This window comes from Cryptomeria japonica, chromosome 4 (assembly GCF_030272615.1).
Source record: "Cryptomeria japonica chromosome 4, Sugi_1.0, whole genome shotgun sequence".
Lineage (NCBI taxonomy): Eukaryota > Viridiplantae > Streptophyta > Pinopsida > Cupressales > Cupressaceae > Cryptomeria > Cryptomeria japonica.
Genome location: NC_081408.1, coordinates 13,209,715 through 13,227,862, shown reverse-complemented (window position 1 = coordinate 13,227,862; position 18,148 = coordinate 13,209,715). Strand labels below are relative to the sequence as shown.

The following is an 18,148-nucleotide window of genomic DNA, read 5'->3' as shown; positions in this document are numbered from 1 at the left end:
GGTTTACTGGACACACCAATTGTCACTAATAAGATCAAAGGTGGAAAGGTATTTTAATTGTGTGTCACAGTAAGCAGCTCCTAACTTAGCATAGACAACACATTTCAACTTCCAAACCTCGTGCAAAAAAATGTACAAATTAAAAATGGCAAGCTTAATACAACAAGTGTGCTGTAGTCAGAGTACCCTGAACCTACTGGCTTCTTTCAGTCTCAGTTCCAAATTCACTAAGATTAAGGGGGAAAGTGATAATGCTCCTATTATCAGAATGTAAACGACATGTTTATGGAATAGTAAAAACTTCTATTGGAGTTATATTTATGTAATATTTTTATTTATGTCTTCAACTGTATTCAGTTTTCGAAGCATAGTTACAAAAGCAACTTCGCAACATTTATGCCTTCTTAACATAAAGACTCGTTACAATTGGTAAGTTGTAAATAGATGTATAGCAATTAAAGCCTTTAAATATGTGGTTCTACAAGATGTGCAGGCAAGTCCAATAGATGAAGTTCCAGAATTCTGTGTAGGTAAGGCACTGCTATATAGTATATACAATGTAGCATAAACCAAAGCATACCGAAATGAAATGAATGGCTACCTGATCATCCCACCATGCGCACATATAATCCATGTACCAAAACATAAAAATCAAGTGAGGTACTTCTGCCCATTTTGGCCCTAAAACTTCGATGATATTATTCCATTGCCATGATATCTCAATTTCAAGCATAACCAAAAAATATCACTAATTACTTCAAATGTATGAGTGACTTCCAATAACAACCCACAATTTTCTTAAGTACTGTGCTATTTTTTAAAGAGGTTATTAAGAAAAGAGAACACTGTTTTCCAGAATTCACTAGCCATGTTTTGATGCAATTTATACATTTGATCCCCCAAAACATATTAGTACAGATGGTAAATGTTGTCTCTTTTGTGAAATTTTAACCTGTAATACATATGTTTTTCTTAGTCTACGAAATGGAAGGATCCACCAATTATTCTGTATGTCAGAATTGTTGCTATTTGTAGGTGGCCGTAAAGCAGATGCCTGTAGGCAGTCCGATAACCGGGGTTAATTTGCTGACCATTTGGCCCATTAGAGGAGCTTTTTCATTGCAAGAAGATATTACTACACCCAAGTGTAAGGCTTCTATCTAAAATACTAATGAAGGAGAATGGCTGCAACATGTTGGATGTTGTGCTGCATGATGGGTCCCCTGATGTGGGAGGTGCTTGGTCCCAGGAAGCGACCACTCTGGCTTCGTTGGTTGTGGACGCACTGAGGCTTGCTGTTGTGTTTTTGGCTCCCATGGGAACTTTTGTCTCTATGATATGGAATTGTATAATACCACAATTCCATGTGGAAATAGGAGAAATTGATAGTGATACCGCTTTGAATGGAGAGGAAGCCATGGCAGAGCAGTGCGAAGAAGGTAGGGTTCTTATTCTGCCCAGGGTGCTTAGGGTTGACCTGAATGAAAATATGCTTATTGTGGTCAGGAAGGAGGAAAATAGGCTAAACGATACTGCTATCTTTTTTGCTTGTATGAATTGCAATTATCTGCCTGCAAGAAAAATTTTGAGAACTGGTTAAACTCTGCATGGGGCAAAAAGATGGGAATATACATTTCATTTTGCAGAATGATCAAACAAGGGTTTTTTGTTATCTTTCTTAATAATCACAATATGCAAAAGAGGGTCTTAGAAAAGGGTTTTTGAAATGTTGGGAAAACCCTATTCAAGGCTATTGCCTGGTCACCAGAAATCTCACAAAATGAAATCTTATTCTGCTTGTGCCAAAATGGATAAATGTTAAGAATGTTCCACCTAAGATGTTGGCTTTTCAGCCCAACTCTTGAAACCCATTGACAAAGACCTGCAAATTGAAGACTCTATATCCACGTTGCGTCACGTGAATGCTAGAATGCTTGGTTCTTTCAATACTGGGGTGCCAATTCCTGAGATTATTGAGTTCTCTATAGATGGAAAAACTCATAGGTGTTAATTAGAAGCCTTGGAAGGGCTTAACTCATGCTTCCTGTGTAGGGAGGATGGTCATCAAAAAACGGATTACACTAAGATCATTAACAGTAGGAAAAATATAAAACCCACCAGAGCTGCCTTTTTCAATTCTAACCCTCAGAAACCACTGACAGATGTCCCTCCTAGGAGAGATATTGGGGTTAAGCCCAATAGTGAAAATGAGACTGTTAAGCCTCCTGAAGAGAGAGGTGGTGACCCTCCAATGGAGCAAGTGATGGAAACGGTGTCCAATGAGACTAATGTATGCCTTGATCAGGGTGCTGGCCCAAATGTGACAGTTTGTCAAGAGCAAAATCATGCTGGTAATTACACCTCAACTAATGGATCTATGAAAGGCAACGAGCGTTTTTATAGGCTCGGAATGAAAAAGTTGCTAAAGCTATTTGATCCACTTTAAGGAAACAAAAGAGAAACTGAAAGTAAAAGTATTTGGTTTACTTGGTGCAATAATCAGAACTTGGGTAAGAGGGTTACTGCAGATTGGACAGATTTTATGCCCATGAAGAAAGACATTTTTAGTTTTGATAATAGAAAAGAGGCCAACTCTGTTTTCTGTAGATCCCAAAACATTATCTGACCCCTACCCTACTGAGGGTAGATTAATTGTGAAATCAAATAACTCTTCCAGGGGTTTTAGGAAAGGTAGGTTATGCAAGCTCAACGCAGATGTCTTAAAATACCCGAATTGTTTGTAAGGAATTGCTATCATTTTCCTCGATAATAAAATATTCTTTCCTCAAAAGTCTGCTAGGGACTATTGGGATAAAATTGTTTCAAATTTTAAGGCTCTTTTGAGAATTATTGGCAAGAAAGCTACCATTGAGGGCAGTAAAGTGGAAAGTGCTCTACAGGATTAACTATTACTGGCAGAAAACAATGTACAAAATAACCCAGGGGATGAGGATAGGACACAATGCCTAATTGATGTGAAACATAAGCTTTGTCGCTTGCAGGTTAGGAAGACACAAGGGGCTAGAACCAGAGCTAAAATGAACTGGGTCAACAATGGTGATTGAGATACCAAGTTTTTTTTGATCTTCTGAGACGCAAACATTCTGTGGGCTCTATTGGGCAGATCAAGGCCAATTGTGAATTTTATGCCCTAGGTTTATTAGACAGATTTATAACTTTTAGTTATGCCCTCGATTGTAATCAGATTTGTCATAATTCAGTAAAATCAGAAATGAAGGAAGTAAATCAGAAACAACACAAATACCTTGGGAAAACCTCCAAGGAGTAAAAACCCAGCATTAAAGACCCTTAGGTCAGATTATATATTCTCTTGATAGCAAAGTATAATACTTAGCTCCTTTTACAAATCTGAACCCTTCATGAATGACAGATCTGCACTCCTTCAAGTCTATACTAACATTGCTTTTGTTCTCTAGAACTGATTCGCCCAAGTCTGGATAATTTCGCACTTCTCAAGGGCAAGTTCGCACTTCTTTTGGCAGAGCTAATTCGCTGAAATGATAATTGATGATTTGACTTGCAATGTGTCTTGTATTTATATGTATCTTTAACTTGTTTTATTGTAAGTCGGCCTCCTTAAATTTGGGCGCCAATGTTTGTTGTAGCGTGGGTTATTTAGGATAGGACTGGGCTTATCCTTGGGGCACGTTACCCTTTAGGATAAGGCCCAGTCCTAAGTGGGTTCGGATGTTGCCTTTAAGGCAATCCGAACCCATACCATATCCTAGTTACAAACAACACTCCCTCTTAACTAGGGAAGAAGAGAATACATAATCTGAACCTTTGGAGTTCCATCTAGCACACAAGCATAGAATTACATCTTCCACCTAGCACACAAGCATAGGATGGTTCTAGCACACAAGCATAGAACATGTAATACACAAGTGGGTTTTTACATAATTACAATTATCCATCTAGCACATAAACATAGATTGGACATAATTCATTCTTGCACACAAGCAAAGAATGATTCAAAGTCCTGCAGAAGAGTCACTGAGATTGAAGCTCCCTCTCAATCAGGGTTCCGTTTTCCACAACACCAAGTTTGTCTCTGAAGTATTCGAACTTCACTCTGGATAAAGGTTTGGTAAGGACGTTTGCAATCTGTTCATCTGTGCTAATGTACTTTAGATGAATTGTGCCTCTTTGCACCATGTCCCGAATGAAATGATAGTGAGTTTCCACATGTTTAGACCGATCATGGAATACGAGATTTACAAACATCTTTATATAGCTTTGATTATCACAATGAATGGTGGTAGGACCACTAGCTTGACCAAATAATCCAACAAGGAGCTTGCGAAGCCACACTGCTTCTCTGGATGCAACGGATGCGGCAATGTACTCAGCTTCTGTAGTGCTTAATGCTACCAAAGATTGCTTTCTACATGCCCAAGAGATCATTGTAGAGCTCAAGTTGAAGCAGATACCTGAAGTACTTTTTATGTCCTTGACACTTCCTACCCAATCTGAATCTGAGTAGCATTCCAAGAGGATTGAGGTATTAAGTGAATACTTCAGCCCATAACCAATCGTGCCACGCAGGTATCTTAGAATGTGCTTGGCAGCAACCAGGTGAACAAGTTTAGGTCAGCTCATGAACTGACTAAGGGCATTCATTGCATAGCAAATATCTGGCCTAGTGTTAACTAGGTACATCAGGGAACCAATCAACTGCCTGTACTCAGATGGATCTGCAAAATCAGAGTTAGCTGCAGAAACACTTAACTTCTTTAAGTTAGATTCCATAGGAGTATGCATAGGTTTACAATCTATCATTCTAAATCTTTTCAGGATATCAATAGTATATTTTCCTTGACTTAGAAAAATTTCACTGGATCTTTGCCATACTTCTAACCCTAGGAAGTAATGCATTAGACCTAAGTCCTTCGTTTCAAATTCTGAGGCTAATTCCTTCTTACATCTTATGATTAATTTACTTTCACCAGTGAGAAATAAATCATCCACATACAAAACTAAAATAAGCATCTCATCATTATAAACTTTCAAATAAATGTTAGCATCAGCATCATTCTTGCAGAATCCTAAGCTTAGTAAGTACTTATCAATTCTTTCATACCAAGCACGAGGGGCATGTTTGAGCCCATATAAGGCTTTCTTCAACCTACAAACATGAGAATCTCTTTTATGGATTATATAACCTTCTTGTTGCTCAATGTAGACTTCCTCCTCAATGACACCATTGAGGAAGGTTGTCTTAACGTCCATTTGATGCAGCTCCCAACCTTTGGCTGCAGCAATAGCTATTATAGATCTAATAGAAGTATATTTAGCAACAGGGGCAAAGGTTTCTTCATAATCTATTCCTTCCTTTTGAGAAAAACCACGAGCTACAAACCTAGCTTTATATTTTTCAATACTACCATCAGCATTACGTTTAATTTTAAACAACCATTTAGAGGAAACAACAGACTTACCTTTGGGTCTGGGTACAATGTCCCAGACATCATTCTTGATGATAGACCCATACTCTTCATCCATGGCTAATTTCCAAGCATGATGGGACATAGCTTCTTCGACACTGTGAGGTTCAGACTCAATGATATTGCACATCACAGAAATGTAGTTGGCGTGTTTTTGAAATCTCTTGCTATCTCTAAAGGTTCCTCTGGGAGCAGCAAATCCTTCGGCATCTTGGATCATGTTTCTAACCCAAAGTGGTCTCTTCTTGCAGGCCACAATATCCTGAGGTATATCGGTAGAGTTTATAGGTTCTGATGAGTCATTCTGAACTCCTTGATCTGGAAGGTCAGTAGACTCCTCCTGTATCTCAGGGTTACCATCAACTATTGAATCTTGATTTTCAATCACCATATCATTATTGTTGGATAATGAACCTTTAGATCTTTTGAAAGCAATATCTTCTTCAAAAGTTACATCTCTACTTACCTCAACATACCTTTGACTTGGAATGTAAATCCTGAAGGCTTTGGAAGAATCGTTGTATCCCACCAAGATGCCTTTCTTTCCAGATGGATCCAACTTGGTTCGTTTTTCTTTAGACACATGAACATACACTGGGCTCCCGAATATCCTTAGGTGACTGATGTCAGGTTTGATTCCTGTAAATGCTTTTTCAGGAGTTACATCCTTTAGGGCGCGATGAGGACATCTATTCTGAATATAGAATGTTGTTTTGGATGCTTCCGCCCATAGAAAAGGTTGCAAGTCTTGATCATGGATCATGGCTCGTGCAGCTTCAACAATGGTCCTGTTCTTTCTTTCAGCAACTCCATTTTGTTGAGGATTGTAGGGAACGCAAAACTCCCTTTTAATTCCTGCTTTAACACAAAAGTCATAGAAACTACCTGAGGTGTATTCACCTCCATTGTCAGACCTCAAGCATTTGATTCTATTTCCTGTGGTATTTTCAACTAAGGCTTTGAATTCTTTAAATCTGTTTAGGACTTCTTCAGACTCTTTGGATTTAAGAAAATAGATCCATGTTTTCCTAGAGAAATCATCTATGAAGATAACATAATATAAGAAACCGCTAGGAGATGCTACAGACATAGAACCACATAAATCTGAATGAATAAGTTCTAACCTTTCTTTAGCCCTACTATCACTCTTATGAAAAGGATTCTTTACATTCTTACCCATCGCACAACCTTTACAAGCATCATCATGAGATAAACTGAGTTTAGGCATACCTTTAACCATTTTACCGAGAGTGGGGAGAGCTTGGAAGTGAAGGTGACCCAATCTTCTATGCCATAGCTCGCATGATTCAGGGGTCTCATGAATTAGAGCTTGAATTGGATTAGCTGCAAGCTTATATAAACTATCACATCTATTTCCAATAATACGAGCAGATTTGAAATTAGATTTCTTGGGCCAAGCGAGTACTTTCCCTTCAGAAAATGCTATTTGCAAACCCTTATCTTCTAAGGCAAAAATGGAAATAAGATTTCTTTTAATACCAGGTACAAAGAGAATATCACATAGTTGTAAGGAAATACCAGAATCTAGTTTTAAAGAGGTAGTGCCAGAACCTTTTACCAAGTATCGAGCATCATCACTGATTACTACATGAAGGTTGGTGTCCTTTTCGATCAGATCTGAGAGATGCTCACGAAATCCTGAGATGTGTCTGGAGGCACCATTGTCAAGTATCCATGTATTGCTATCCGTAGGAACATTGCTAGATAGAGCAGAGATAAGAAGGTAATCTTCACTTTGTTCGGCAACTTCATTTAAGTTGGCTTCCCTTTCCTTTGGGTTATTCTGACAATCTCTAGCATAGTGGCCATACTTATCACATCTGAAGCAACGAATGTGAGAGGAATCTCTTGACTTTTTCCTTGGATCATAGGAGGAGGATCTGAAATCTTTGCTTCTCTTTTCTTTCTTCCAATGTCCACCTTTCCTAGATTTAGCTAAGATAACATGATTATCTTTGTAAGAGTTCTTGAGTTTTCCTCTTACCTCAATTCGAGATTCCTCTTCGATGCAATCAGATTGAAGACGCTCAAAGTTGGGACGATCAGCTCTTCCACCAATGCTACGAATGAATGGATCCCATTCATCAGGTAGACCATTTAATGCAATCATAACCATATCTTTATCCAAGATTTGGCAATCAAGAGTGCTTAGCTTGTCCTTTAGTTCATTGATCTTCATGAAGTAGGCTATGATTGAGTCTTCTTCTTTCATTTTCATGTGAAGACGCTGATGTCTTAGAGCAAGGGCCCTGCTGAGGTTGTTGACTTCATACATCCCTTCCAAGTGTTTGATCATTTCCCTGGCAGACACAAACTTTGATATGATAGTGACAAGATGATTCTTGACGGACTCAATTATGATCCTCCTAGCCTTAAGGGAATCTTTCTTGAACTGTTTCAACTCTTCAGCATCTTCTGGAGGAGACAGCCTTTCTTCTTCTACAAACTTCAGCAGATCATTCTCTTCAAGGATCAATAAAATACGGACTTTCCAAGCACCAAAATCAATGGCTCCCTCAAGTCTATCTTCAGCCTTCAAACCTGACATTTTAATCTGAAAACACACAGCAGCTATATGCACAAATGATTTGCTAAAATCAGAAGTTAGTGACACCTTGGCTCTGATACCATGTGAATTTTATGCCCTAGGTTTATTAGACATATTTATAACTTTTAGTTATGCCCTAGATTGTAATCAGATTTGTCATAATTTTGTAAAATCATAAATGAAGGAAGTAAATCAGAAATAACACAAATACCCTGGGAAAACCTCCAAGGAGGAAAAACCCAGCATTAAAGACCCTTAGGTCAGATTATATATTCTCTTGATAGCAAAGTACAATACTTAGCTCCTTTTACAAATCTGAACCCTTCATGAATGACAGATCTGCACTCCTTCAAGTCTATACTAACATTGCTTTTGTCCTCTAGAACTGATTCGCCCAAGTCTGGATAATTTCGCACTTCTCAAGGGCAAGTTCGCACTTCTTTTGGCAGAGCTAATTCGCTGAAATGATAATTGATGATTTGACTTGCAATGTGTCTTGTATTTATATGTATCTTTAACTTGTTTTATTGCAAGTCGGCCTCCTTAAATTTGGGCGCCAATGTTTGTTGTAGCATGGGTTATTTAGGATAGGACTGGGCTTATCCTTGGGGCACGTTACCCTTTAGGATAGGGCCCAGTCCTAAGTGGGTTCGGATGTTGCCTTTAAGCAATCCGAACCCATACCATATCCTAGTTACAAACAACACCAATGACTCTTAGATTCATGATAATGATATTAATAAATTATTCTTTGACTTTTATAAACAAAAATGTTCACTGCTCAAGACCTTTCTGCCTCTTCTGAACAAGCGCAAGAGCTATGTAGAAAGATTATCCCTAAAAAGATTTCTAGTGATATGGCCGAAAAGCTTAATCACAAAATTACCAAGGAAGAAATTCACAACGCAATATCGACCTTTCAAAATGGAAAATCTCCTGGAGCAGATGGCCTTTCAATAAAATTTTATTAAGCAAACTTGGAGTGCATTGTTGATGATTTATTTGAAGTTTACAAGGAAGCTATTATAGAAGGATCTCTTCACAAATACATAAACAAAGGCATTATTAAGTTGCTCCCCAAGGATAGAGATAAAAGCAACATAAAAAACTGGAGGCCTGTAACACTACTGAATGTCTCTTATAAGATAATTGCATAACTCCTTGGCTTGAGATTAACTGAGATTTTCCTTCAATCATCAGAAATACTCTAACTGGTTTTATAAGAGGGAGATACATCTTGGAAAATTTGATTACAAGCTGGGAAGCATTAGATTGGGCTAAACGAGGTAATCAGAATATCGGCATGCTATTGTTGGATTTTGAGAAAGCCTATGATAGAGTAGAGTGATCCTTTGTTTTCTCTATCCTGGAAGCTTTTGGGTTCCCAGAAGGTTTTTGGATTATGGTCCAAGTCTTGTTTAAAGATGCTAATGCTCAGGTTGAAGTCAATGGGTCCTTATCTGAACCTTTTATTCTGGAAAGATACATTGGGCAAGGTTGTCCTTTGGCTCTGGCACTCTTTGGCATTGCTTCTCAAGCATTATACTATACTTTGAGAATAGAATTGATAGGTAATAAGGTCCTTGGTGTCGTGTTGCCAGATAACTCTTCTCTGCTCAATATACAGTTTGCTGATGGCACTGCTCTCTTTCCTGTGATGACATAACCTTGTAAACAGATTGTCAATCTTTTGTCAAGCCTTGGGTGCCAAAATCTCCAACTCAATCAATATTGTTAAGTTGGGTCGAAGAACCTCCAAGACTGATTCTCCAAGTTTGGTTGGCAATGGGGTGGTCCTAACAAGATGATAAGATATTTGAGCATACCTTTCTCTATAAACCCTTCTCTTAAGGATATGTGGAATTGGATGTATACTAAAATTGAAAAGAAATTTAAAGGTTGGAACAACAATTATCTGTCATTAGCCGATTGAATACATCTGCGAGAAAATACTTGCTTCTTACTTCAATATATTATTCTTCAGTTTGGTTGTTTGCTATTTACCAAGTTAACAATGTGCAAAAGCCAAGTAGAAAATTCCTACGATCAGATGGTAAAGATAACAATAGAACATGCTGTTAAATGGGAATGGTGCTGTATCTATTGGTCTCAAGGACCTGAAAATTCAGGGTATGGCATTGGCCTCGAAGTGGATACTAAAAGCTTTGGTGGATCAGGAACCTTGGAAAGTCCTCATAAGGAGAAATATCCAACGTGATGTTCCTAAAGGTGCTAAACAATGGAAGAATATTCATCCACATGATCTTCTATTTGGTAACTTTCTTGCGAAGCCTTCAGGATCTACAGTCTTTGCAAGTATTCGGAAAGCCTGGGAAGCTTGTAGGAATTTGGTCAATGGATGCGAAGCATTTAATAGAAATAAAAATGAACTGTTTGGTTTTAGATCAATATGGTGAAACTTGATTTATAATAACAAACCCTTGTCAATAAATTTGGGTATTCAGCAAAAAAGTGGAATAGTAAAGGAATATCTTGCTTCAATGTCAATAATATATTGTATAATAATGAACTCAAAAGTTGGATACAATTGAAAACAGATTTCAATCTGGCAGGCTCTACTGAGAGATCATTTTCGGTGGTTATAAAAGCTTTGAACTGGATTCAAAGCCCTGTGAATGTCGATTTCGGTCCTGAATGTTTTCAGAGCTTCAAGTGGCAAGATGGATCTCCTCTCCTGAATGTCAAACCACTTAGTCTCTATAAAATTTTATCTATGTCCCATGATGTCCATGAACATGTCAGCCAGGTCCGGGGTATTAAGATTGAAAAAACAATGAAGAGTCTTCTATTATGAATGTTTGCTGGTCTAACAAAATTGATCCTAAAAAATGCTGTTTCAGATGGCTTTTGTTACTAAAAAAATTGGTGGCTGGTCCTTCCCAAACTGTGTGTGATATTTGTAATTGTGTTAATGACATCGATCATATCTTTTCTAAATGCAGATTTGCTAGTAGAGTATGGTCTGTTTTGTGGGTTTTATTGTGGGTTGGACTGTAGCAACAAGGTTACATGGTTTGAAATTTTGGCTGGTTATATTAATGGGTTTAATGTTGGTCTTAACTACTTTTGGTCCGTTTTGTCTATTGAGGTAATGTGATATACCTGGAAAAAGAGAAACGAGTTTGTATACCAGGGCAAGAAAAGAGACCTTACTGACTCTACTTGTAGACTCACTTTATTACTGATCATTGAACAGGTTACTTCAACTCTGAAGGTTCCTGCAGACAGAGCCATAAAGACCACTGATGAAGGCTTGAGGCAGCTGTTCGAAGAAAAGGTACAAGGTGTTGATTACTGGCCACATGACCAGAAAAATATTGCTGATAAATTTAGGAATGAGTACATCAACTTCCAGAACAAGTATTGCAAACAACATCAGTTTGAGTTGAGGAGAAATGCTGCTTAGCATAGCTTTTTATATCATGTACAGCAGAAAATGATATGAGTTGTGCTTTGTTTTTTGTAACTTTGTTTGCTGCCTAGTTGGGCTCCTGTAATGTGACTGCCCTAGTCACATTTCTATTGTCCACGAATTCTTCTTTTTTGTAATTGAGTTTCAAATTTATTTATTTTTAAGTACTGTGCTATTTGAAGCATATTTTATCTTCTCATATGCTAAGTTATCATCTCTAGAAGTGATTCAGCTAACTTGGCAACACCTTCCTCGCGAGAATCCATTCAGGAGACAATCTACTGGAACTATCGCATAAATGGTTCCAAAAAAATAAGATTGAATTGTTTGCCATTGGATCATTATAATTACATGGAATAAAAAATAAAACCCGTGAAACCATCCAACTACCAAAGATGTGCACATAATCTCTTCAACAAAAATTATGTATATAGGTGAAGAAATAGGAAGAAGATAATAGCAGGGACTACTAGAACTTCTCTGCCATTCTTGCAGTCACTGTTCTCAATTTTGAATAGACCTTGCCTGCTGGAGATCCTAAAATAAGGCTGCACAAAGCATCTCTAGCAACTTTGATATTCAAGAAAGATCCCAAAATATGAATTCTTGTATCAGCAATAACAATTCTAGTCCTCGTTGAATTTTCAATTGCAAACTTTGTCTTTCCACCTTTCCCAGTTAACCTGCCGATTGCTCGAGAAAGATGCTCTCCACGGAGTGTTTTAACATCTTTGATCTCAAAGGATTCTACATAAAGGTCATCCAACCTCAAAAGTGCAATGGCATCAGGTACATCAAAACCAAGCATATATGCATGGACAAAGTCGGCACATTTCTGGAGGTTACTGATTTCTGGGGTGTCTGGGCGTGTCTTTAATTCAACTCTACGGGCCTGAGTCAGAATCAAGGATATTAACGGAAGGATATGCTACATGAAAGAGTAAAATAGAAAGAATTTTTTAAGGAAAATGGGCAAAGAAAGGTACCTTGATATTCATCCGAATGTCAATCTTCATCTGCTCATAGATAGGAGTGTAAATTTCCATCCAAATTTTCTTCAGAGGTGTAAAACGGTGAGGTGGAACAGACACTTTCCGAAACTCGGGGCGGCCACCAGATCTTTCATACGCAGTCAATGGTTCAAATTGCGGCTTTGTGGGATGGATGTCCAAAGCTCCATTGTGAATATCAGCCCTCCCTTTAGTAATCTCGGAATTTGTTTGTTCAATTGCCATAGCTTCAGCTCATTTGACAATGCTTTGTCCATCTTATTGCTGCGTTTAAAAAACCAACAAATTTAACAAAAATCAAATGTCAAAGCATGATCATAACATAGACTTAATAGTTACATCAACAAGACGAGGTTCAGGATCAAATGTATGATGTACAGCAGTATGCACCCAATTTCAAGTTTTTTTTATTAATTGAAATCTACAACAAGTTCACGTTAAAAAGAAAGGAACCAAAAAAAATAGCTAATGAAAACATTTTCAAGCTTTATTGCTTTCGCTGATAACATAAAATTTCTAAGGCACTTGAGACACCTTCTCAGACCAATCATTGACAAAGTTTTGGGGCATGCCGTTTCAGGAAAGGAAAACTTTTTGTATTAAGCACTCCAGATATCAGGGTTAGCAGGAATAGTTCTAATACAGATAATCTCAAACGGCTAATCCTGACTTCAGGTTTTTTCAATACCGATTATAATACTGTATCCACACATTTTTTCAAACTCAACTAGTACGAGGCAGCCAAAGGCAATCCTGGATCCACAAATGGTGATTTTACTAAATCATTATAGCATTATTTCTCTCTATCACATGCTATGAGCCCTTATATGCAATGCACAACAAAATAATATATTCATAACTGTTGCTTCCTTTGTTTCCATTGATGTTTATTATTCTCACTTCTCACTATGGTTCAGAACTAATACAAATTTCAGTTAACTAAATTTTCTTCTGATGTAGCTCTTTCCAGAATTCTTTGGCGATTGCTTTCTCTTGACTCTGTGCAATACATGTGTCTTTCACTTGGCATGGTCATAACTTCTTTATTACTGTCTTGACTGATCTTCTAACCGTTGCTTTTCCTGTAATTGTGTTTTTGTTTCATTTATTGAAAATGCCAAATATGGTTCTTAACTTGTAATAACTTCCTCCTACCTTTTAAAACCTGGGCTTTTATACAATAGTATTTCTCAATTGTGACTGAAAGTACCTCGTGAAGTGCCAAAAATCAGCTTTGTTCATTTATGGACACTAAATTATTACCACTTATTTCTGAAAATCTGACCTGTTTTATGACTTATAACTTTGTACGCATCTATAGGCTGTTGTGGTTCTTCAACATTTCAGCATTTGCTCAAAGTGCATGAAACTGTGACTTCTATGAAAGACAAAATTCGTCCACTCAAACGCCCTTCAAACTTCTTATATACATTCTCTTGTTCCTTGCTGGTTAAACTCTATTCACAGTAAACGAAAAGTCCATATGAAAATATTGGGGTTTTAGGGCTACTAAATTCTTGAGCTCAAGAGAAGATATTTTGCAGCCTTTTAAACACAAATATTGATCGCAAGTTAAAAATTGTTTTGCAAGGAAGGAATGTTTCAACTGTGTGAAAGTTGTTTGCGACTGTTTCTAGGTTCGCATAAACGTTTATAGAAGCACGTAATCTAATCCAGATACAGTCACAAGCAACTTCATAAATGTTAAAAAGTGATGTCTTTAGTTATCAGAAAGTTGTTTTTTACCGGGAAAAAAGAATCGGCTGTGTACGGATTCCAAAAATTATCTCACTAAGATCATAACAATTGACTTACCCCGAGATCGTGCCGTCAACGATGCCGATGAGAAAAAATGGGCAGAGTTTGCAGGAAATATATAGGAAACCCTACCACAGCAGAATTTTGTTTTTATTGAGACGAACCAAACCCAATCTGCATAATGCTGCTTCTTCAATCTATAGATCGGGGTTTTAGGGCTACTAGATTCTTGAGCTCGAGACAAGATTTCTCCAACTAACCAAACGAAAATAGTGGTTGGCCTCGTAATCTGTTTTTAGTATCACAAAGTTCGACTAGTTTATATATATATATTTAATAATATTAAAAAATACATACTAAGTAATTAAAATAAAAATTTTGAATGAGGAAGATCTACTATCAATAAGTTCATGTTATGTTTGTAGGGGAGAGGAGTGCACCTTAACTTCAGGGGTGGATTTGGAGACCAACTTTGACCACTGGCCTTGTGGACCGTTGAGTTGGCTACCCCAAATCAAAATTTTACACACTGACTCGACATAATCCCACATGTGCTATACCCATTCGTCGGAGTGGTCGAGATTATGTCATTTTGGTCCGTCGACTGAAACATGGCTAGGCCCACACCATTAACCGTTTAATATTTCTGTCAGTTCCGAACGAGGTTGCCGCGTGGCATTCTCGTACATGCCCACCCAATCCACCAACTCCTTTGTCCAAAATTCCCATCGCCACCCTCAAAGTTTCCTTGCAGTGGCATTATCTACGTGTCACCTCACCTTTCATGCACCTGGCTCGTCCTGTGTTTCAACCACAGCAGCGTTCAATTCAACTGCCTCCTCGCATTTCAAGCGACGCAAAGTTGGTATAGTTCCCGCACTCACTCCAAACCTCGCTCTGGTTCGCTCCACATCTTGCTTGCGATGGCGCTAAACATAGTCGGAATGGGATCAAAATGTGCACACCTACATGCAGGTACATGGAAGACTTTCTCACCACATTGTCTGGTTTTTTGGTTGTTTTAGGGTTCTGTTTTTAGATTGTTGGCTTTCTACTTCCGTTTTTTTTTGTCGTTTGCAGGTATGGCAGGTGACGAGTACGAGATGTCATCGACATGGGACTGCAAGCCATCATCCCCATTCGACCTAGGTGAAGTTTTGTCCTCACTAAGGCCTATTGATTCCATTTTGTTTGTTTCTTTTTGTTTTCCTTTCGTCTTTTGCCATTTTTTTACACCGTTTTTATGTCCTCCATTCTTTCATTTGCATGTCCAGCGACGTCTGTGCAAGTCTTTGCATTTCTGAACATGAAATAATGTGTTCATGAACACAAATATTTGTACAAAGGGAATCATAATCCTTTGTTCAAGCTCTACTGTAATTTTAATGGCGACTTCTCAATACAAATGGTTTTCATTTTGTGCATCATTGTTAATATTGGCATGTTTTCGATTTTGAGCATCACATTGCTAAAAAATGGTTATAAATTTCAATTTCGAGCAGCACTGTTAATGGGTTTTAAATTTCATCGTTAATGTTTGAGGGTTTCAATGGTTTTAATGATTGATTGGTTTCAATGGTTTCAATGTTTGGATGGTTTGAAGGGTTGAATGGTTCAAGGTTTCATATTCACTCTGTGTATGGTTTATTTTTTACTCTCAATCCGTATGGGTTACATATTTTGGTTTCTTGTTTTACTTGTCGACCATCACATTGCTTTAATGGCTTAAGGGTATTCAATTTTACATGCATTGTTTGAGGGTTTAAAGGGTTCAATGGTTTCAAACCCTTTCAATGTAACTGGTTGAGGGTTTCTTTTTCACTCTATGAATATTATTTTTACACTATTGATCTTTAATGGTTTCCACATCCACAATATATCTGCACACATCGTTTAAATTGGACTGTTCATTTGGGATTTTTTAGTTCCCATCCTTGCATTTAAACATAAAACCCACTACTACTTTTGCGGTTTCAAATTCAATGTATTCTTGTTCCCATACTACTTTCTGGGTTTCAAATTCAATGTATTTTGTAAATGTATAATGGTTTACAACATCTACCTCATATTTCGGTTTTTTGGTTTCCATTTCGACCATCACATTGCTTTAATGGTTTAAGGGTATTCAATTTCAACTGGATTTTTTGAGGGTTTAAACGGTTCAATGGTTTCAAACCATTTCAATATAATTGGTTAAGGGTTTCTTTTTCACTCTTCCTATAGGTTTTTTTACACCATTCATGTTTAATGGTTTCCACATCCACGATATATTTGCACCCATCGTTTAAAATGGATTGTTCATTTAGGGTTTTCTTGTTCCCTTCCTTGCATTTAAACATAAACCCCACCACGTAGAAGGATTTTGAGGTTTCAAATGCAAAGTATTTTGTAAATGTATAATGGTTCACAATTTCACCCTCATATTCATACATTCTTCGTTTCCATTTAGAGCATCACATTGCATTTGTAAATGTATAATGGTTTTCAATTTCACCTGCATTGCTTGAGGGTTTAAAGGGTTCAATGGTTTCAAACCCTTTCAATGTAGTTGTTTAGATTCATTGATTGTACTTATTTGTTTCTTTTCTAAATAGTTGTCATGTTCCTTTATGTATTGTTAAGTCAATGAACGGCCAATTTCCTTTAATGTCTTGAAAAATGGTATATATAATACTTGGTTTCATTGTTGAACGTGTTCCTTTCTTAGTTTTATAAATAGTTGCCATGTTTCTTTGATACTTAAGAAATTCCATAGTTGCCATGTTTCTTTAATACTTGAGAAATTCCATAGTTGCCATCTTTCTTTATAAATAGTTGCCATGATCCTTTTTAAATAGTTCCCATGTTTCTTAATACTTGTGAGCTTCCATACTTAAATAGTTGCAATGTTTCTTTGAAAATAGTTGTCATGTTTCTTTATAAATAGTTGCAAGGTTTTTTATATAGATAGTTGCCATGTTTCTTTCTTAGTTTTATAAATAGTTCCCATGTCTCTTTAAATAGTTGTCATCTATTGTGAAGGATCCAATTCATATTTATTTTTTGTTGTTGAACTTCTTTCTAAATAGAGTTATTAATAGTTGCCCACAAATGTCAAATGGATAATCCTCAAACGAAAGTAAACAGTTAGATTGAGTACATTAACTGTGAAATAGGAACCCTTTAACATTAACAGTGACATTGAAACCCTTTAACACATTTTAGTATGCCATAACAAGTATCGGTTTAAGAGTATACAATACACCCTTCCTTGCAGTGGCATTAACTATGGATCCTTTCCCGTTAACTATCACTCATCCATATATATTTAAATTCATACATATATATGTATGTATGTATATTGTTACTGTCGTATGCTTAAAATTCATCATTGCTTGACTAGAAATAATAAGGAAATCATGAATCCCTATTCTAGCAATTCAAAACATAAACCAATGAAATAGATGCATAATAGAATCAAATTAAACAATATTAAACTCCCTATTGTGCATCATGGCTTCCATTGTTCTTCTCTTCTTTGTGGTATGATGGCTCTCAGATATTACGCTGGCAACCTGCAATTGACACAAAGATCGAAGTTCGTGATTCAGAGAAATTGTGAGGAATTGATCCCGAATTTATAGATTTTTGGGTGAGATTGATTGAGAGGTGGAACAAAATGATCAAGAGGTGGAACTCAGGTGAGCTCACATGCTGATTGATACTTGAACTACTAATCTGGAGGTGGAACTGAATAGATTGAATTGTTAATTGAGTTAACTAGTTGAGAAAAAAGTTGATTGAAAGATGAAAAAGAATGATGCAATTAATCAATTAATTGAAATAACCAATTAAAATAGATTGAATAGTTAACTGATTGAAAGTTTTTTGGAAAAAAGCAAACTGGAAGATAGAAATAAAGATTGAAAAGATA

The 18,148-nt window shown here is 37.0% G+C and overlaps 1 protein-coding gene across 2 annotated transcripts; it reads right to left on the bottom strand.

Annotated features, from left to right (window-relative positions):
* Positions 1 to 11,766: 11,766 nt before the first annotated feature.
* On the bottom strand, positions 11,767 to 14,526 carry LOC131065316 (uncharacterized). Of its 2 annotated transcripts, none has more exons than XM_057999785.1 (3): positions 14,293 to 14,526; positions 12,454 to 12,741; positions 11,767 to 12,359 (listed from the first exon to the last, which is right to left on the bottom strand). In XM_057999785.1, exons 2-3 carry the CDS (start codon positions 12,700 to 12,702, stop codon positions 11,937 to 11,939), a joined length of 672 nt encoding a protein of 223 aa, XP_057855768.1. In that variant the 5' UTR covers positions 12,703 to 12,741; positions 14,293 to 14,526; the 3' UTR covers positions 11,767 to 11,936. The 2 variants fall into 2 exon arrangements, with proteins under 2 accessions (XP_057855768.1, XP_057855769.1); XM_057999786.2 differs by lacking the exon at positions 14,293 to 14,526 and adding an exon at positions 13,763 to 14,056.
* Positions 14,527 to 18,148: the final 3,622 nt, after the last annotated feature.